Source organism: Puma concolor, chromosome B3 (genome assembly GCF_028749965.1).
Source record: "Puma concolor isolate L17-30 chromosome B3, mPumCon1.1.hap2, whole genome shotgun sequence".
Classification (NCBI taxonomy): domain Eukaryota; kingdom Metazoa; phylum Chordata; class Mammalia; order Carnivora; family Felidae; genus Puma; species Puma concolor.
The window spans coordinates 145,305,458-145,327,732 of record NC_141672.1 but is presented as its reverse complement, the minus strand read 5'-3'; the positions used below and the strand labels follow the sequence as shown (position 1 = coordinate 145,327,732).

General features: G+C 41.9%; 1 protein-coding gene across 9 annotated transcripts in view; it reads left to right on the top strand.

The window, feature by feature from the left end:
- The window catches only part of FSD2 (fibronectin type III and SPRY domain containing 2), an 85,049-nt gene that overhangs the window by 59,245 nt on the left and 3,529 nt on the right, over positions 1-22,275 (top strand). For all 9 annotated transcript variants that reach the window (XM_086711673.1, XM_086711671.1, XM_086711672.1 and 6 more), the window contains one exon: positions 18,795-19,015. Coding sequence is in view for 1 of the 9 variants with exons in the window: in XM_086711675.1 (XP_086567801.1) it covers positions 18,795-18,837 (43 nt within the window). In the remaining 8 variants the exon portion in view is untranslated. The remainder of the gene's footprint in view (positions 1-18,794; positions 19,016-22,275) is intronic.

Below are 22,275 nucleotides of genomic sequence, written 5' to 3'. Positions count from 1 at the left end.
TTAATTCTGACAAGTAATATCCAAAGCTCTTTGTTTCTGTCTCTTTAAAAATATCTGTGTTTTCTCAACTTTTTAAAAAATAGTATGTTTTACCTACCAGAATATATATAAATTGATCTGTGAAGCAATATCATGACTGCCCTTATACATAAACTTTTGCGTACATCTTGACGTTTTTAAGTACCCATGTTTACTTGGTGACGAGAACACATACGAGAAGCTTTAAACATGTATTTTCAGATTTCCTCTCTGGAAGGAATGCAGATAAATATTCACCAGCAGTATTTGACCATGCTGGTTCCCTAGGCCCTCACTGGACCCTGGGAGTGATAGATACATCACTCGTCGTTTCCTGCTTGGCCAGTTTGATAGGTCATCACTTCTGGTTGTTTTCTGTGATGTGTGTCTCATCTGATTGGCATTCAGAGAGTCACTCCTTCCACACTGGTGTTTGTAAACTCCTCAGAGTTGTGCTTTCCTCTTAGTCTCTGTTGTCTGCATTTTTTTTTTTGGGGGGGGGGGTCTGGTTTCTTTTTTTTTTTTATTTATTTTAATCTTTATTTATTTTTAAGAGAGACGACAGGGTGCAAGCGGGAGAAGAACAGAGAGAGAGGAAGACACAGAATCCCATGCAGGCTCCAGGCTCAGAGCTGTAAGCACAGAGTCTGACACGGGGCTCGAACTCAAGAACCTCGGGTTTATGAAGTCGGACGCTTAACTGACTGAGCCATCCAGGCGCCCCTGTCTGGTTTATTTTCTTATGAGTAGTTATCAAAAGAATCATTTTGATATTTGGAGCCCTTCTGTACCCAGTTCAAAAGTGTGATAACTAAAATAGTAAATTCCTGAATTCACTTGTTCAGATCTCAAAATCATTTTTCCTCTAGTTAAGGCAGAACAGGGAGAGAATTAGGAGTTTGAGCTTTACTGTTAGGCTGCCTGGGCGAAAATCTTAGTGCTACGACAGCGTACCAACTGTGACCCTAGTCTAGCTAAAGAACTACGCCCGGTTCCCTCACCTGCATGTGCCGGCACAGAACAAGCTCTCGAATTATGTTTGTTACTGCAATCATTACTGTTATAAGAAGGGACACTCTTGAGTAGGTACAATGGACTGAAATGTGCCCTCTCCCCCAGAAATGTATATGTTGTTTGTGTGCTTGCTTGAAATGTTTTATTTTATTATTTAAAAAAAAATTTTTTTTAGCGTTTATTTTTGAAACAGAGAAAACAGAGCATGAACGGGGGAGGGTCAGAGAGAGAGAGAGACACAGAATCTGAAACAGGCTCCAGGCTCTGAGCTGTCAGCACAGAGCCTGAAGCGGGGCTCGAACTCACGAACCTTGAGATCATAACCCAAGCTGCGGTCCAATGCTTAACCAACTCAGCCACCCAGGTGCTCTGGGAGATAGCTGGTTTAAATGAGGTCAGGAGGGGCGCCTGGGTGGCTCAGTCGGTTAAGCGGCCGACTTCAGCTCAGGTCATGATCTCGCGGTCCGTGGGTTCGAGCCCCGCGTCGGGCTCTGTGCTGACAGCTCAGAGCCTGGAGCCTGTTTCAGATTCTGTGTCTCCCTCTCTCTGACCCTCTCCCATTCATGCTCTGTCTCTCTCTGTCTCAAAAATAAATAAACATTAAAAAAAATTTAAAAAAAAAAAAAAAAATAAATGAGGTCAGGAGAGGGAGGACCTTATGAAGGGATTAGTGCCTTTATGAGAAAAGACACCAGAGGTCTCTTCTCCGCAACCTTGTGAGGAGACAGGAAGGAAGCTGTCTGCAAACCCGGAGGAGAGTCCAGCAAAACTCAGTGATGCTGGCCCTCTGATCTTACAACTTGCAGCCTCTAGAACCGTAAGAATTAAGTGTCTGTCGTTTGAGCCAGCAGTTCATTGGTATTTTGTTAGAGCGGCCTGAGCTGATTAAAACATACAGTTTTGTAGGGTGCCTGGGTGGCTCAGTCGATAAGCGTCCGACTTGAGCTCAGGTCATGATCTCACTGTTTGTGGGTCGGAGCCCTGCGTCGGGCTCTGTGCTGCCAGCTCGGAGCCTGGAGCCTGCTTTGGATTCTGTGTCTCCCTCTCTCTCTGCTCCTTTGCCGCTCGTGCTCTTGCTCTGTCTCTTCTCTCAAAAACATAAGTAAACATTAAAAAAAGGGAAGTACAGAATTTCCTAAATCACAAAATCATCTTTCAAAAAAAGTGTAAAAAAAACCCCAAAAACCCCATACAGTTTTGTTATCACTGAGCATGCAACCTGGAGTTGTAGGTGAGAAATAAAAGGAGTAATGATGATAGAGCACAAGGTGTGTTTGGAATGCAGGTGAAGTACAGAACACACAGTGACTGACCTCCACGCTTCTCTTGTGCCTGTGTTTGCCTTCTAGACTGTTCCTCATTGGAAAACAGCAGTGAACTAGTGTTTTCCCAAGGAGCAAGAACTTGATCCACCTGAATTTGACTGCTAATTTTGTGGAATATTATGGAATGAAGCTCCTGTGAGGCTTTGAGTCATTCTGACTATAAAATGCAGGATACAATGCAGACTGTGTTCTGCAGCGTTCCATCTAGGTGGCATTTAGAATGTAGGGATTCTGTTAATGGATGAGAAACCTGGAGTCTGTATCTATTTAGAAAAGGTTCAGTTCTGAATGACGCGTTTTTTCTAATGGAGTTTTGAATAAGTCTTTTTATTTTTTTTTAATTTTTTTTTTAACATTTATTCATTTTTGAGAGTAAGAGACAGAGCATGAGCAGGGGAGGGGCAGAGAGAGAGAGGGAGACACAGAATCCAAAGCAGGCTCCAAGCTCCGAGCTGTCAGCACAGAGCCCGACGCGGGGCTCGAACTCACAGACTGAGAGATCATGACCTGAGCTGAAGTCAGACGCTCAACCGACTGAGCCATCCAGGCACCCCTGAATAAGTCTTGTCATCGTTCTAATACTAGTTTTTCTTCCACCAAATTCCCCGATTCTTTTTTTTTTTTAATTAAAATTTTTTTTAATGTTTTTATTTATTTTTCAGACAGAGAGAGACAGAGCATGGGCAGGGGAGGGGCAGAGAGAGAGGGAGAGGCAGAATGCGAAGCAGGCTCCGGGCTCTGAGCTGTCAGCACAGAGCCCGACGCAGGGCCCAAACTGGACTGTGAGATCATGACCTGAGCTGAAGTCAGACGCTTAACCGACTGAGCCACCCAGGCACCCCAAAGTCCCCCTGATTCTTGAGAGTTTTCTCATTGTGTAAAAGTGCTTCCTTTTTGGTTAGTAAATCAGTATTAGGGTATTATGAGAAAAATTAAAATGTTTCAACCCACAACTTCCTTAGATTAATACCAACTATTTTAAGGTTTATTTGTTCTGTATGTGAACAATTTCATACGCTTGTTTATTAATATTATTTCAGTGACTCATTTTAATATTTCTGTGTAAAATATCCATATAATCTATAAAGCCACATTATCTCCAAAAGAGTGTTGGTAATATGCAATATGTGTGGCCAGTGGGTGCCAGTCTGACCATTCAAACCAGGGCCCAGGAGAGGATCTGGTCTGTCCACCAAAGTTTAAGGTCCAGCCTTCATTTTTAGGCTAATAAGCTCAAGGTTTACAGTTATTAGAGGGGATTTTATTTTGAGAGATTGATTGTAATTAAACAATTTGGCAAGACAGGTGTAAAAATTCTAGACTATAAATGAATGTAAATAGAAGGGAGAGGAGATTTGAAATATTTTAATTTTCTGATTAAAGTCATTTTCCTCTGGAAGGAAAACCTCCTGGGAACTTTGGGGTGACTAGATGATCATTTACTTGGGGGGAGAGTTTGATGATTTTAAACATAGGCCATAAAACTGCAACATACAAACACATGTAATAAAGACTGTTGATCAGAGACTCTTGGGGTCTCTTCCCCCCCTGCTGCCTGAGATGTTCACCAGGATTCTTCACTACTTCCTGGACTGATTGTTTTCCCCACAGTGGTAATGAGCTGGGAACTTACTAGGAGATACACTAGAGTACAAACTATAGCCTGGAAGTTTTACAAGTGTGAACTTAGCAGGTGTGAAGTCTTTCTTCCCAAGAATATCTCCAAGAGGGGCAGACTAAGAGTGGCAAACGAAGCGGCAACAGGATTAATAGGAAAGGGTAACTGAAGGACAGGACCTAGAGCCAGTGTGCTGGTTGATGCAGAATGACCAGGTTCGCTGCAGCCGTCACTCAACTAAACCTACATGCAAACAAAAGCTGGAGGACTGTTCTGGAAGAAACGTGAATGAGCTGCTTGAGGAGGGCCCCAGCTTGCAGCGAAGGAAAGCCCTTCTCGGGCATTTGGAAGGCTCCTCCTTCCTGCTCTCTGCCCCTGTACCCGTAAGTGAAGTCTCCCATTTGATAGTCCTCTATGAGTGCGTACCTCACGTTGTCCTTCCCATTCCTCGAGGAGGGCTGCTAGAGAATTCTGGAGAATTTGAACTCCCAGTGGCAGAAGAGACTCAGCCAGCCACCCAGAAGCCGGGTCCTTTGTTTTTATGTAATTTCTTTTAAATGTTCAACTGAGATTTACTACACCTGAAGAAAACCAATGGCAGGTAAGAAAAAGACCTTACTGAGCAAAGAGCTGGCCCAAGAGAGTAAGTGAAAAACTTTAGTTAGTATCTACAGAAAGATTTGAAGATACTGCACCATAAATAAAGAATAGGTTACCATGGAAAAGGAATAATGAAAAAGAGTGGTTAGAAATTTAAGATGATTGTCAAAATAAACATTTACTAGTACTGGATTAAAAAATACAGTTTTCCCAAAAAGATAATTAGAAAAAAGATAAGACGTCAGTCTATAAATCTACCAAATAACTGAAAGAATTTAAGAAGGAAAAAATCGGGAAAAAATGGAGGAAAAGAAATCATAGAAGGATGATAGTTTGGATAATTAGAGATACACATCTTTTTTACTGAAAAGTTGCTAAGCATAGTGAATTTAAGCATTGTCTGTCTGTCTCACACACACTGCAAATCCTTGCAAGATTTTGGAGTACTAAAGATAATAGCCTGAAAGCATCCAGAGAAGGAAAACAGAAGTTACCTAAGAAGGAGTGAGAATCAGACTGGCATCTGTTTTCTGGTCAGCAGAAATGTGTGCTAGAAGATACTGCAGCAGACGTTCAAAGTCCAGACAGAAAGGGGTTTTGATACAGAATTCGACACCCAAACAATTAAGTAGAAAATTGAAAAAGATATCTCAGATATGCAAAAATTCACATTTACTTCACATCTACATCTTTGTGCAATTACTTAGTATACTTTGGAGAGAATAAGACATCTAGTAAAAAGGACTCCACCCTAGGAATGCGGTGGAAAAAAATCCTAGGATATCAGCTATGTAGCAAGCCTGAAAAATAACGGGTTCACATTAGAACAGGATACCAAAGGATCAGAATTCCTTGAAAGAAAAAGCAGATTCCTGTTAAACAGTAAAAGTAAGAGGCTGGATGATCATCACCAAAAGAGGAAATAGCATATGCATCGTTTTGTCAAATAAAAGGTTATTAGAAACTCCAGGGAAAGCAAAGTTTCATAAGGACATGTTAGTCCGAGTACAAAAACTAAAGTGTAGCATGATTATCAGCAACTGCTAGAGTGTAAAAAGACTCGATTTGACCTTGATCCTTGAAGTGGTCATTTTTGTGCATGTGGCACAAGTTTAGTGACAGAGGATTACATTTCTTTCTCTATGGATCTGATTCCTTGGTTCTGCAGTGAATCATACAGAAGTACAATCTCAAATGCTATATACTCAATTTGAAATTTCAGAATCTATATATAAAATACAGGAAACAAAATGACTCCACTGTGTAAAGATCAAAGTAATATAACCAATAAGGATAAAAGAGGTGCACAAAAGTTGGAAGATGATTTCCTCATATAGAAGTCAACAGATCCAGGGCACCTGGGTGGCTCATTAGGTTAAGCGTCAGGCTCTTGATTTTGCCACAGGTCATGATCTCATAGTTCATGAGATCAAGCCCCACAACAGGCTCTGCACTGACAGCATGGAGCCTGCTTGGGATTCTCTCTCTCCCTTTCTCTTTTCTCTCCCCCCTCTCTACCCCTTCCCCCCGCCCCATCTCTCTAAATAAATAAATATTTTAAAAAGTCAAGAGGTCCATCTACTGTCCTATCAAACTAAAGTATTGAAATGAGAAAAGCAGTGTAAAATAGTTTGGGGTGGGAGGGGGAGCCTCAGTGGACTCACTGAGTTGAAGACACGGTGCTGAGAGTCTCAGGAGACCAAGGCAGCCAGAGTTTACGGGACAGCGAGCCGTGGAGGAGAGGACTGGGTAGGTCAATGTAGAGATCGGCAGACGGTTTATGCTGAGTGTTCACAGAGTACTGATCAGCTCGTGTGTGAGGAAACCTGATGCCAGAAAAAGAACAACCTGAGAGGGTTTGACATCAGTGCTGCGGGGCCCAAAATAGCACCTGTTCCCACCACCAAGACTGGAAAAACCCATTAGGCATTGGGGAGGGTACTGAAAGAGTACTGAAAGTCTTGCTTTGGGGCACCTGGGTGGCTCGGTCGGTTAAGCATCCAACCCTTGATTTTGGCTCAGGTCATGATCTCACAGTTCATGAGATCAAGCCCTGTGTCAGGCTCTGTGCTGACAGCATGGAGCCTGCTTGGGATTCTTTGTCTCTCTCTCTCTCTAATCTTCTCTGTATCATTCCAATTTTAGTATATAGTGGGGAATAATTATCCTTAGGCTAAATACAGTTCTAGTCCCACCCAACAAATCTTAAAAATAAGATCAGAAAAGGATCAGTTTCCAAATAACTACATCTTAAAACTGCTTCAAAGCTTTAAAAATTTTGTAGGAACATAAAAATATCCAGCAGTTAATGTAAAATTCACAATGTCTGGCCCGGCTGGCTCGGTCAGAAGAGCACGTGACTCTTGATCTCAGGGTTGTGAGTTCAAGCCCCACATTGGTTGTAGAGTCATTTGGGTGATTCAGTCTGTTGAGCATCCAGCTCTTGCTTTTGCCTCAGGTCATCATCCAAGGGTCATGGGATCAAGCCCCCATTGAGCTCCATGCTGAGAGCCTGCTTAAGATTCTTTCTAACTCTGCCCCTCCCCCACTTGCACACGCTCTCTCTCTAAAATAAAAATAAAATTCACAATGTCTAGCATCTTATCAATGATTAACAGGCTGAACAGTATCAGCTATCAGATAACTTCGAATGGCCTAATATACTTGTAATTTGAATTCCTAAAAGAGATAAGAAAGGGGGGAGGATATATTTGAAGAAATAACGACCACAGTTTTCCCAAATGGATGAATATTATAAACCTATAGATTGAAGCTCAGTGAGCACCCAAGAACAAGAAATACACAAAAATATATACCAACCACATCATAATCAAAATTTTTAAAACCAGTGAAAAAAATCTGAAAGCTGTCGGGGTCAAGGGGTGTGGATAGGGGCAGATTCTACATATAGAAGAACAAAAGAAAACGGCCAAGTTAGACTTACATACCAATTCTATACCTTATTTCAAAAACAGGTGAAATGAAGACTTTAAATTTTTTTTTTATTATTTTTTTTTATTTTAGAGGGCACATGTGAGCAGAAGAGAGGGACAGAGAGAGTCTTAAGCAGGCTCCATGCTGCCGGTGCACAGCCAGACACGAGGCTCGATCTCACAATCCTGGGATTATGACCTGAACTGAAATCAAGAGTCAGACACTTAACCAACTGAGCCACCCAGGTGCCCCAAGACTTACTCAGACATACTAAAGACATAGCAGCATACCCTCCCTACGACAAATATCGAAGTCATTCAGGCACAAGGAAAATAGCACCAAATGGGAACCTAGATCTCCTTGAAGAAATGGAAGAGCATGGCAGCTACGTGTGTATTTTTTTCTGAAACAAAACCTGACATTTTTTTAGAAAGAGCCAACCTGTTCATATGTCACTACAAAACTGAAACAGAGTTCTTGATTTCTGTTTGGAATAAGGTATGGATCATTGTATCCTGTGGTGTCACCTCCTTAACTGAGCAGAAACATCTAGAAAGTCATTATCTGTGACTTCAGCTACCAGTTAGTGATACCCACCCCTTCATGAACCTGGAGTATAAATAGTGGTGGGAGGCAAATGTTTTCTCAATATTTTTTCATTGTTTTATTTAACTTGTTTCTGTGATAATGAAATGGACAAATTATCTCCTCTTTGCTCCAAGTGATAATTTTTTTAATGTGTATTTGCTTTTGAGAGAGAGCAGGGGAGGGACAGGAAGAAGGGGGCACAGAGGATCTGAAGCGGGCTCTGCGCAGTCAGTAGAGAGCCCCACAGGGTCTCAAACTCACAAACCGCAAATCATGTCCTGAGCTAAAGTCAGATGCTTAACCGACCGAGCCACCCCAGCTCAGATAAAATTTTAAAATAATCGGTTCTGCAACGTTTCTGGGACCCCCAATCTGTTATGTTAGTCATTTTGTTTAATCTTGCACCAGTACCATACCGTCTTCATTACTATGGCTTTGGACTTGGTATCCAGTGGGATAAGTCGTCCAACCTTATTCTCAAGAGTCCCTTAGTCGCTCTTGGCCCTTTGCTCCTCTGTACATGTTTTGTTGGAGTCTGACAGTTTTCACAAAACAGAGGTGGAGTTGTGAGTTGTGTGTCAAATAGGATAAGAGGGAAAATTTCTGCTTAAGCTATTTTTTTAATGTTTATTTATTTTCAAGAGAGAGAGGGAGAGAGAGCGTGAGCAGGGGAGAGGCAGAGAGAGAGGGAGACACAGAATCCGAAGCAGGCTCCAGGCCCTGAGCCGTCAGCACAGAGCCCAACGCGGGGCTCAAACTCACGAGCCATGAGATCGTGACCTGAACTGAAGTCGGACGCTCAACCCACTGAGCCACCCAGGCACCCCTTAAACTATTTCTTAGGTGCAAATAAATAGTGTATGTGTACTATAAGCTTTATTTATTCTAGGTTTGTCTTTTTTTTTTTAATTTTTTTTTCAACGTTTATTTATTTTTGGGACAGAGAGAGACAGAACATGAACGGGGGAGGGGCAGAGAGAGAGGGAGACACAGAATCGGAAACAGGCTCCAGGCTCCGAGCCATCAGCCCAGAGCCTGACGCGGGGCTCGAACTCACGGACCGTGAGATCGTGACCTGGCTGAAGTCGGACGCTTAACCGACTGCGCCACCCAGGCGCCCCTAGGTTTGTCTTTTTTAAGATTTTCACAGGGTACTCCATTTCGGGTTCACATATGGTTTTTCTGATTGCTTTCAAGACTTCAGTTTGGGTCATTGCTTACCTGTGTGTCTTTACTAAATGTTTGAGGGACGTTTTGCACTTCTGATTGTGACAAGTTTGCCTCTGTTCTTAACCACAAACAAAAATCTCACAAATACAAAGGTGGCCCAGAGTACCTTGGAGCCTGAAAGGGTGGCACATTTGTATAAGGCTTTGAATCACCCAGAGTGTAACCTGTGCACACTCAGGTAAGTCCCAGCTGTTGCCTCTGGAGAATGTCTCCAGTGAAAAGGTGGTCACAGTCTTACAGCGGCCCGTCATGCTGACGGTGTCCTCTGGAGGTTACAGTGGACAATCCCCTCCCTTTGTTCCTCCCTCTGGTAGACTGGCCAGTAAAGCCAGGTCGATAACAAATAGTTAATGGGCTTTAAGAAGAGGAGATAAACTTATTAAACAAATGTAAAACCCACCTCTCAGACTCCAGGATCCCTCATTTCACTCAAAACCCAAACATTCAGAATTTTAGCATTCAGATGTTCTCATATGTGTGCAGAGAAGATCCAGGATGGTAAGGAGTTCTCTGTCCTCCTGAGACCTCAGAGCCACAAAAGCAAATGCAGGAATTCCACAGAAGCACCCTGAAGGTTTCCCCAAGTTCAACACAGATGAATCAGTCTATTCAGATACACATACATTCACAGTTAGTTACATACAGATAAAAGCTCATTCTCTTTTGAAAGGACCAAGTGACGGCAGTTGTTTGTGATATAACACTGTTGTAGAGGAAAGGTGGTTCTTACTTGCTTTAGCTTGTTCCTTGGCTGGGCAGTGGGGGGTTCCTGGCATTCCACTGGAGGCAGGAACCAGTGGTGGGGTGAGGAGAGTAACTCAATCAAGATAAGGGGATAAACAAATCCTCTGTGCTTTAGAGGCTATGAGAAGGGTCACTTGGTGAGAGCAAACTCCGCAGGTTTGTTTGGATGCTGTGAAGTCCCACCAGGGTGCCTGGTGAGTCAGTTGAGCGTCCGCTCTTGATTTCAACTCAGCTCATGGTCCCAGGGTTGTGGAATTGAGCCCCGAGTCGAACTCCACACTGGGCATGGAGCCTCCTTAGGATTCTCCCTCTCTCCCTCTGTGCCTCTCCCCTGTTCATCCTCTCTCTCAAATTAAAAAAAGAAGTCCCACCTGACTATTGAGGAAGATACTGGTGATGATCTTCCTGATTTGAAGGCCTCTAAATGTCTTCTCTTGGAATGATTCTGGATAGAGATGAAATGAAAGCTAGAAATGAAGCTTTATCTGTAACAAGCCAGGACCGAAACCTCATGAAGGTGTATGTTGTGCTCTCTCAACAGCCCGATCAACCAAATGGACTGTAGTTGCTCTGCATTGTTACCCATGAGGTTCAGCCATCAGAAAATTTGGGGTTTGGTCCTGGCTGTGCCCTTCGAACCTCGAAAGAGACCCTTTAAAGTCATTCTAAAATGCTTGTCTGTACTTATTCTTTGAGAGGATCAAGTAAGTTAATGTTCTAGCACTTTGAAAGAGTATGAGGTGGTATTTACCCTTGGACATGAATCAAGAACTGGAGTAGAAGAAACTTTAACCCTTAACCGACTTTGATTAGGAAGGGAGATTTGAAAGGATGTCCGGGCACAACCCAATTACAAGGATTCTCAAGTGTCAGTCACCTCAATCTCTCCTTTATGTCTCTTTTTATTGTGCCTGGCACGGCCTTAGTTAACACATTGATCTCTTAATCCATTTGCCTTCATCCAGCCATCCCCAGAAGCCTGCTTTCCCAGATTCCATTATCTTTCCCACTGGCCACGAGTAATTCTCTAGAACTTATTTAATTACAAAATTCCTATTCCAGTAGCTCCTTAGGGGACTACGAGATAGATCACATTCTCTCCGTGGTATATAAGGCTTCTTCCCGTCTACCTGTTGGGTAGTTACAAACGCTAAGTTAATATGTCTGACACCTAGGATTTAATATATCTAGTATGATGATTTACATAAGAGTAATAATAATTTGTTATAAGTGATTATAGGCATATAGAGAATATATACTTTAATATACAAAAATATATAATATATAAATTATGTTAAGTATAAATATATTTTTAAGTTTATTTATTTTGAGAGGGAGAGGGGGAGAGAACAGGCAGGGGAGGGGCAGAGGGAGGGAGAGAGAATCCCAAGTAGGCTCTGTGCTTGATCCCACGAACTGTGAGATCATGACCTGAGCCGAAATCAAGAGTCAGATACTTAACCTGCTGAACTACCCAGGCACCCCTAAATATACATATAAATATTTTAAATAAAAGTAAGTTATATATATAATTAACTCCATTTTCAAGCCCTTTCCTCTCTGTGGAGGATGAGAGATGGGGCTGAAATGTCCAAGCCTCTAACCATAGCCTGGTCTTTTGGGGTGACCAGCCCCCCTCCAGAAGGCCACCAAGATTCACCTCATTAGAACAAAAACATTGCTATCACTTGTGAAGGGATCCAAGGGATTTAGGAACGAGTCAAAGGCCAAATATCAAAACAAAATACTTGTAGTTCTCTTACCACATAGGAATCCACGAAAGGATTTTAGGAGTGCTGTGTCAGCAATGAGGGACAGGGACCAATATATGTCCTTTCTGTTATCTCACATTTACCATTTACTAACACTTAGCCCAAATCCCTTTGTCTTGTCAATTCGTGACAAATTTAGCATTTCTTTGTCTAAAAGACTTAAAGCTTCCCTCCCTGGTCACTTTTTCAGGTCTCCATTCTTTTGTGAAGGCCCCTTGTACATGTAAAAATGTAATAACATTTGTATGCTTTTCTCCCGCTAATCTGTTTTATATTAGTTTTAATTCTTCGGTCCAGCCAGTGACCCTAAGAGGGTAGAAGAGAATTTTTTCCTCCCTTACACTAACATCTTCAGTACATTGTTGACTAGAAGCAGTGATAGCAGGCATCCTTGTCTTGTTCTGATTTTGAAAGGAAGCTATATTAATTCGCTGCTGTAACGAGGTACCACAAATCGGGTGGCTTAAATAATAGGAATTTTTATCATCTCGCATTTCTGGAGGCTGGAAGTCCAAGAGCCGGGTGTCAGCAGGACTGGTTCCTTCTGAGACTGTGAGGGGCAATCTGTTCCATGCCTCTCCTGTAGCCTCTGGTGGTTTATTGACAACCTTTGGTGTTACTAGGCTGTAGACACATCACCCTGACTTCTGCCTTCATGTTCATGTGACGTTCTCACTGCGTGGTTGTCTGCTTCTGTGTCCACATTTCCTCTTTGTGAGGACACCAGTTCTATGGGATTAGGACTCACCCTAATGGCCTCCTATTAACTAATTACATCTGTAATGACCCCATTTCCAAATAAGGTCACGTTCTGAGATATTGGTTTGAACTTCAGCATATTAATTTTTGTGGGACACAATTCAGCCCATGAGAAGCTCTGACACTTTGCTATTAAATGTATTTGCCACGATAACCTTTACTAGGTAAGTTCTTTTCCATTTCCAGCTTGCTTAAAAGCTGTTATCATAGATGTTAACCTTTAGTCAATGTTTTTATGTACTTAATGAGATTTACTATATGGCTTTTCATAATCTGCAGTGATTTATTCTAATAGCTTTTCTATTTTAGTCCATGCCTGACTTTTCAGAATAAACCCAAATTGATCATGATTTTAATACATTATTGCTAATAATATTTTAGAAGACAGTTTCTGCATCTATGTTCATAAGAAAGATTGGCCTATAAGGTTTATTGTTGTTATTATTGTTACTGGATTGCCTTTGCTTTTTATATTGTTAAAATGGCCTCCTGAAGTGAGGTGGGGACTATGACAGAGATTGTTAGTTGTTTCACGTTGGGATGATGAAAATGTTCTGGAGATGGATGGTGATGATGGTTGCATGACAGTATGAATGTACTTCATGCCACTGAACTTACACACTTAAAAATGGTTAAAATGGTGTGGTGCCTGGGTGGCTCAATTGGTTAAGCATCTGACTTTTTTTTTTTTTTTTTTTTTTTTGGCTCAGGTCATGATTTCAGAGTTCATGAGCTCAAGCCCTACGATGGGCTCAGACAGCATAGAGTCTGCTTGAGATTCTTTCTCTCTCTCTCTCTCTTTCTCAAAATAAATAAAAATTTTTAAAAAATAGTTAAAATGGTAAATCCTATGTTATGTATGTTTTACCACACACGCATACAAAAACCCTATCCACAGCTAACATCCTACTTAACGTTGAAGGACTAAAAGCTTTCCTCTTAAGATTGTGAATAAAACAGGCACGTTTGTTCTTGCCATCCTTATTCAGCATTGTACTGGAGATTCCAGGCAGGGCAATTATGAAAGAAAAAGGCATCTAGATTAGAAAGGAAAAAATAAAACTGCCTCTATTTAAAGATGACATGGGGCGCCTGGGTGGCTCAGTCGGTTAAGCATCTGACTGTTGATCTCAGCTCAGGTCTTGATCTCAGTGTTGTGAGTTCAAGCCCCGCATTGAGCTCCATGCTGGGTGTGAAGCCTACTTTAAAAAAAAAGGTGACCTGATTTATATATGGGAAATTCTAAAGAGACACACACACACACACACACCTAATAGCTAATAACCAAATTCAGCAAGGTTTCAGGATATAAGATTAATGTACAAAAATCATTTGTATTTCTGTACACTAACAGTGAAAAATTTGAAAATGAAATTTAGAAAACAGTTTCATTTACAGTAGTATCAAAAAGAATTCTTAGGGATTATCTTTTTACAGAGAAGTACAGGACTTATACACTGAAAACCACAAAATATTGTTGAAAGAAATTAAGGAAGACCTAAATAAATAGAAAGACATCCCATTTTCATGGATTGGAAGACAATAATAAGATGGCACTACTCCCCAAATTGATCTAAAAGTTCAACACAATCCCAAGCAAAATCCCAGATGCCTTTTTTTTTTTTTTTTTAATTTTTTTTTTCAACGTTTATTTATTTTTGGGACAGAGAGAGACAGAGCATGAACGGGGGAGGGGCAGAGAGAGAAGGAGACACAGAATCGGAAACAGGCTCCAGGCTGTGAGCCATCAGCCCAGAGCCTGACGCGGGGCTCGAACTCACGGACCGCGAGATCGTGACCTGGCTGAAGTCGGACGCTTAACCGACTGCGCCACCCAGGCGCCCCTTTTTTTTTTTTTTTTAAAGAAATGGACAAGCAGGGGTGCACGGGTGGCCAGGCCAGTTGAGCGTCTGACTCTTGATATCAGCTTGGGTTATGATCTCAACACGTTCATGAGTTTAAGCCCCACATCAGGCTCCATGCTGACAGTGCAAAGCCTGCTTGCGATTCTCTCTCTGTCTCAAAATAAGTAAACTTAAAAAAAAAAAAATGGACAAGTAGATTTTAAAATTCATATGGAATTGCAAGGGACCTTAAATAGCCAAAACAGTCTTTAAAAAGATCAAAGATGGAGAACTCACATTTCCCTATTTCAAGCCTACTACAAATCTACAATAATCCAGATAGTGTGCTATTAGCATAAGGATAAACATGTAGATCAGTGGAATAGAATCGAGATTCCAGAAGTAAACTCATCAACTATGGCCTATGGATTTTCAACAGAAGTCCCAAGATCACACAATGGGGAAAAGATGATTTCCACAAATGGTGCTCAAAAAACTGAAAATCCACATGCAAGAGAATGAATTAGATTCCTGCCTTATACCATATACAAAAATTAACTCAGTGAATACAAGGCCCAACTGTAAGAGCTTAAGTTAGAAAACTCTTAAAACATAGGTGTAAATCTTTGTGACTTTGTATAATGCAATAGTTTCTTAGCTATGACATCAAAAGCACAAGCAACAAAATAAAAAATAGATCAATTGAACTATACCAAAGTGAAAAACTTTTATGTGTCAATATGTATATCAAGAGAGTGAAAAGACAATACACAGAGTGGGAGAAAATATTTACAGACTACAATTGGATAAAGGTCTAGTATCCATGATATATAAGGAATTCTTACAACCTAAAAATTAAAACAGCCTAATTAAAAATGGCGAAAGGTATTGAATAGACCTTCTCCAACAAAGATCTACAAATGGCCAGGAAGTACATGAGAAGATGCTCAACATCATTTGTCATTAGAGAAATGCACATCAAAACCACAGTTAGATACCACTTCACTCCTACTAGGATTGCTGTAATGAAAAAAGACAATACAAGTGTTAGTGAGAATGTGGAGAAACTGGAACATTGCTGATAGGAATGTAAGATGGTGCATTTGCTTTGGAAAATAGTTGGATGGTTCCTCAAAACATAGAATTATCATATGACGCAGCAATCTACTCCTAGATAAGATCCAAGAGAACTAAAAACATATGCTCCAACAAAATCCGGTACATGAATATTCATAACAGAATTACTCATAATACTCCAACAGTGGGAACAACCCAAATGCCCGTCAACTGATACATGGATAAACAAAATATGGTATATTCATACAATGCAATATTATTTGACCATAAAAACAAAGGATGTTCATAAAAACAAATGCTACACATGGATGAAATCTTGAAAACATGCTAAGTGAAAGAAGCCAGACACAAAAGGTCACAGATTATATAATTCCATTCATATGAAATGTCCAGAATAAGCAAATCCATAAAGGCAGATTAGTGGTTACTGGGGAGCTAGGGGGAGCTGAGGGGAGAGGGGAATCAGGAGTGACTGTTTCATGGATATGAGGTGATTTTTTGTTAAGTTTTTTTAATGTTTATTTTGATTTTTGAGAGAGAGAGAGAGAGTGCGAGTAGGGGAGGGGCAGAGAGAGGGAGACACAGAATTCAAAGCAGGCTCCAGGCTCTGAGCTGTCAGTACAGAGTCCGAATCGGGGCTCAAACCCATGGACCAAGAGGTCATAACCTGAGCCAAAGTCAGACGCTTAACTGACTGAGCCACCCAGGCCCCCCAATATGGGGTGATTTTTGAGGATGATGAAAATGTTCTGCAGTTAGTTAGTGGTGATCGTTGCTCATATTTACGAACAATCTAAAACCCACTAAATTGTACACTTTAAAATGGTGAACTTCACCGAAGAGATTATATAGATGAAAAGTGAGCACATGAAAATATGTTCAATATATTAAGGAAATGCAATTTAAAACCATTGTGATAGGGGCACCAGGGTCGTTCAGCCAGTTAAGCGTCTGACCTTGGCTCACGTCATGATCTCACGGTTCGTGGGTTCGAGCCCTGCGTTGGGCTCTGTGCTGACAGCTCAGAGCCTGGAACCTGCTTCAGATTCTGTGTCTCCCTCTTTGCCCCTCCCCTGCTTACACTCTGTCTCTCTCTCTGTCTCTCTCTCTCTCTCAAAACTAAGTAAACATTAATAAAAATTTAAAAAAATAAAGCCATCGTGATAAGAAAGAGAGGCCCAAAGACATAGGATGCCTAAATGTTATATGATGTCTGGGAAGGGATCCTGAAACAGAAAAAGGACCTTCGCAAAAATCTAAGGAAATCTGAATGAAGTATGGAGCTTAGTTAATAATAATGTGTGAGTTTTGGTTCATTAGTTGTCCCAAGTGAACCATGTTAAAAAGGGTTAGTTGGGGGGATGATGAAACCGTTCTTCATCTTGACTGTGATTAATCTATACAAGTGTTAAAATTCATAAAAATGTACAACAAAAATAGTTAATTTTACTGAATGTTAATTTAAAAAAAAATAAAATGTTTAAATGGCTTGGAGGAATTGGAGAGTAACTAAGAATCAGTAGAACCCAGACATTTGATCCTTGAAAGAAGTGAACTGCACTGGATGAGATCTGTTTCCAAAGCTTTCTCCTTAGGACACTCCCCAGTCCGCAAGGTGTGGGATGGCTAGAACTCAGGCAGAAAGCCACAGACTTCTTGGCTTAAGATAGAAGTGGACTTGGTAGGGGAGGGGCGGGGGGATGGGTGAAGGTAGTCAAAAGGTACAAACTCCCAGTTATAAAATAATAAGTCCTGGGAATGTAAAGTACATATGGCAACTATAGTTTTTTACGAAAAGATATTGGTGGATAAAGTTCAGTGCTGCCAGAGCAGCCGGATATTGAGGGAGAAAACCCAGAGAGGAGGAAGCTGAAGAGAAGAAATCCCCTAAATCTGCATATGAAATCCCTCAATTCCTTGTCCAGTGGAAAGCAACAGCTCAAAGGCAGGAAGCAAAAGGCAGATATTTCAACTGCTGCCTGCCACAAGAGAGTCAGAATTTGTAGTTTGATTTTCATAAACTCAGAAGAGCTTGGACTGTCCACTGAAATCCCAAAAGGGCCATGTTCTGGAAGACCCAAGTGGCAGGACTAAGAAATTCACTTTAATAATAATGGGGAAACTTAAACTCACCATGACGAAGGTTGAACCAAAACTATACAAATACAAGGTCAAGTTCAAGCTATTTTTTTTAATTTTAATGCTTTTCTTTTTAAGTGTTTATTTTTGAGAGAGACAGAAGTGAGCAGGAGAGGAGCAGAGAAAGAGGGAGATACAGAATCTGAAGCAGGCTCCAAGTTGTCAGCACAGGTCCCAATGCAGGGCTTGAACTCACAAACCATGATCGTGACCTGAACCGAAGTCAGACACTTAACCGACTGAGCCACCCAGTTGCCCCAAGTTCAAGTTACTAATTTGACTGTCTACTAATACAAAAATCAATGTTCTTCAGAAGATAAAAGAATCCAGAATCTGTATAATGTATCATCCCCAATGTCCAGTATAGAATTTTTTTAAATCCTAGACTGCTCCCCCCCTGCAAATGTAATTCAGTGTTAATAGAAAGGTCAGACAGTAGCAGTAAATACTAAGACCACCCAAATGTTTGTGGGGGAGAGGTGTCTTTGAAGCAGCTATTATAAATATCTACAAAAGAGTTTAAGGAAAAGAGTGTTAATGAATACATGAATGAGAAATCTTAATACAGAAAAAAATATTTAAAAAATAGAAATTCAAGAACTGAAAATAAAATTAAAAATTCAGTGAGTTTAACAGCAAATTAATGATGTCCAAAGAAAGGGTCAATGAAAGAAAATATTGAGAAGAGACTGAGAAAAAAATATTGAAAAAAAATGACCTATCAATATTTAGGTGATGGCATTAATTGGAGCTCCGGGAAGAGAGGAGAAAGAAATCAGGGTAGAAAAAATGTGATGAATTAATGGCTACATATATATGTATGTATGCATATATAATTTGTTTCCCTATATCTTGTAGACAAAAAATTTCAGATTCAAAATCTCAGGGAAGCATAAGATAGGTAAATATGAATAAAACCACTCTTAGGCATGTCACAATCAAACTGCTGAAAAGAGAGATAAAGAGAGAATATTGAAAGTGGCCTAAGATGACAACCACATGACATGTTGGAGAACAATGTTTTCCGTTCTCATGGACTTCTCACCTGAAACCATGAAAGTCAGGCGATAGTGGGGGAATCTTCAAAGTTCTGAAAGAAAAACCCATTAATACGGAATTCTGTACCCAATAGGATGAATGAAAATGATATCAGAGAAAACCTCAGACCGTCATGAATGAATAAAGAGGTCAAACAAAAACCAGAACAGTTCCAGTGGCTACCAGAGAAGAGGTGGATGGAAGGATGGGTGAAATAGATAAATGTGATTAAGAGTATACTCACCTTGACGAGCCCCGAGAAAGGCACAGAATCGTCGGATCATCATGTTGTACGCCTGAAACTAATATAACATTGTATGTTAAATATACTTCAATTTGGTATATGTCTGAGTAAATATAGAAGACTATTTTGTCTTCTTTCTCTAAAGGATAGGACACTTTTTTTTTTAATGTTTACGGATTTATTTTGAGAGACTTACACGCATGTGCGTGTGCTGTGCTGTCAACCAGAGCCCTGTGCAGGGCTCGATCTCACGAAGTGTGAGATCATGACCTGAGCCAGTATCAAAAGTGGGATGCTTAACCGACTAGGCCACCCGAGACACCCCAAGATAGGACACTTTAAAGCAAAAATTATAACATTACCTTCTGGCTTATAAGGTATGTAAGTATAAAGTATGTAAGTATAAAATATGTAAGTATAAAGTATGTAAACTATAACATATATAACAAATACAGCATAACAAATAAAGTAGGGGATAGTGGTATTGGACACATATGTTTACAAATCTACATTTTATATGAAGTTGTTTGATATTCTCTCTCAGGTAGTTTGTGAAAAGTTAAGTAGATACATAGCAATACCTAGAGACACTACTGAAATATAAGACAAAGGTAGAGCTATTAATAGATAAAATAGAATTCTTAAAAAATACTTGAATATGTTAAAAGAAGACAGGAAAGGGAAAACAAAGGAACAAAAATCAAAAGGAGAATTAAAAAATGGTAGACCTAAGTCCAACCATATCAATTACTTATTAAATATCTATGGACTAAACAGCTTAAAGGCAGAGATTGCCAAAATGAATTAAAACAAGACTCACCTATATCCCGTCTAAGAGATGCACTTTAAATATAAAGACATAAATTGAAAGTAATAGGATGGTAAAATACAGAACCTGCAAATAGCATATCAGATGAAATAGACTTCAACACAAAACGCATTAGCAGCGATAAGGAAGGACATTCGTAACGATGCAAAGTCAAGTCATCGGAAAGACGTCACAATCATAAAATGTTTATGTATCCAACAGAGTTTCAAAATGTACAGAGCAAAACTCAGCAGAGCTAAAGGGAGAAGTAGACCATCTCACAATCATAGTTGGAAGTTTTAATGCTCCTCTCTTAGCAACTGGTAGAAAAACTCAGTAAAAAATCAGTAAAGATATGGATGAACTGAACAGCATTAATCAGCCATGTTGACCTAACTGATATATCTAGAATACTGTACCTGAATGTGCAACATAAATAATTTTTAAATGCACATAGTATATCCACCAAAATAGACCATATGTTAGTGGATAAAGCAAGTCTCAATAAATTTAAAGGGAACATATAGAGAGTTTCTCAGACCGCAGTAGGGTGGGGATGGGGCACTTGGGGACCCTAGAGGCCAGTGAGGGGATAAGTACAGGTCAGATGTGGGGGGAGGGGCAGAACACTGGGAAGAAGAGAGAGAAGGTGAATGAGGGCACCAATAACCCACCCCAGACCCCAGCCTCACAGTCATTGGCTGCCACCTGGCCCCTGCGTTGCCAAGGGGGCGAGCTGCCATCAGACTGGCCAAGGCCTCAGTGCGCAGAATGGGGTGCCAGGGCTTCCTGCTTGGCTCCCTTCTCTGCCGGAGGGACGGACAGCTTGTCCACTCTGCTCTGGCTGCAGAGGAGAGCACCTAGCGAGGTGTGGGGTGCGCCTGCAGGGTAAGCTGCTTGGGCTGGGGGCTGGGATCCAGGTGGGATTACTCTGTGACAAGAGGGAGGGGGGTGACCAAAGCCTTTGCGAGGGAAGGGTGGCCTGGAGCAGAGTGTGCTGGGGGCTCCAGGGAAGGGCCTGCTCGGCCCCAATAGGGAGCCCCGACCCTTGTTCTGACTGAGATGGCCAGCTGAGGGCAGTGACCCCAAAACCTTGCTTCCCACAGAGGAACTCTGTCCAGGGCTAGACTGAAGGGGGATGGGAGGGGCCAGGAGTTCCGACTACAGCCACAGAGCCTAGGGCCACCACGATGGCCCCACAGTGTCTGTGCTCAGTGACAGGACCCCGTTGGGTTGAGGTCGTGAAGGGGCCTCGGAGAGACTGCCTGGTAGGCCCACGTCCAATTGCAAGGCTAGCATCCTCATTCTGTCTCCCCGAAGCCTCAGTGGGGCTGAAAGGAGGAAAAGCTCGGGCCCCCAGCAAAGCCCCCACAGGGCAGGCAGCGTTGTTGGGAAGGTGCCAAGAGACTGAGCTGTTTTGTGCCCTGGGCTCTTGCTCACAGCTCCAGGGGCCTTGCTCCTTTCTTCTCCTACAGAGAATGGTGGCGTGGCTCTATGAAAGTCAAAGGGAAGGGCGGCCGCTTCTCCAGCTCAGGAAGCACACATGGGGTCAGTACATCCTGGGGCAGGGGGAACACTCATGCGCTGCAGCTCGAGAGAGGTAGTACTGTGCAGTGGTTAAGGTCAAGGGCACTAGACCAGATCATCTGTGGTTGAATCCCGGTTTCTCCACTTACTAGCTTGTAACCTTGGCAATCTTTGCGAGGCTTGGTCCCCCCCATCTGTAAAATGGGAACGAAAACAACATTATCTATTTTATGACCGTTGTTAGGGCTAAATGGGGCTTTAGCACAGGTTTTTAGCAATAGATATTTATTATTATTATTACTATTACTATTACTATTACTATTACTATTACTATTACTATTATTATTGATGGAGCACCACATGTAGACCCAGATCCACTATCTGAAGGGGCATCTCCTCATCCAGACCCTGACTCAAATTCCAGGGCCTGGCTGATGGTGGCCAAAGTGTCCCCATCCTTCCCACCACCGCCACCACGGGGAACTTTTCAGAGGGAGAGTCAGAGGTGGAGCCCTGCTCGCCAAGGCCTTTCCAGCCGGGTGATTCCCTGAGAGCTCTGGGGCAGGGGTCACAGCGAGGCAACAGCCTCTGAGGGCCCATTGTTCTCCTCTGAGCCGAGAAAAATGCATTCTCTCCACCTCTCTACCCCTCACGCCAAACTCTGCACCCTCACGGGAGGACCAAAGAGAAGCCAATACTGCCCGGCTCTCCTCGTCCGGCTCACAAAGAGCTCTCTGTGCCTCACAATGGTCCTGTGAGGCCCAGCCTTCTGGGCTTACTATCCCCAGTTCACAGATGAGGAAGTTGAGGCCCACAGGGAGGAAGTGGCACACGTGATGTCCCACATAGAGAAGTGGCTCAGTCGGGACTCCGCCTCCCAGTCCCAGGACTGCAGCACAGAGCTGTGGGCACAAACAGGGCACAGCCTAGGGGGATCTGTGGGAGGGGCAGTGGCCTGGCCCCTCCCTCCTGAGCGGCCAGGTGGTGATAGCTGGG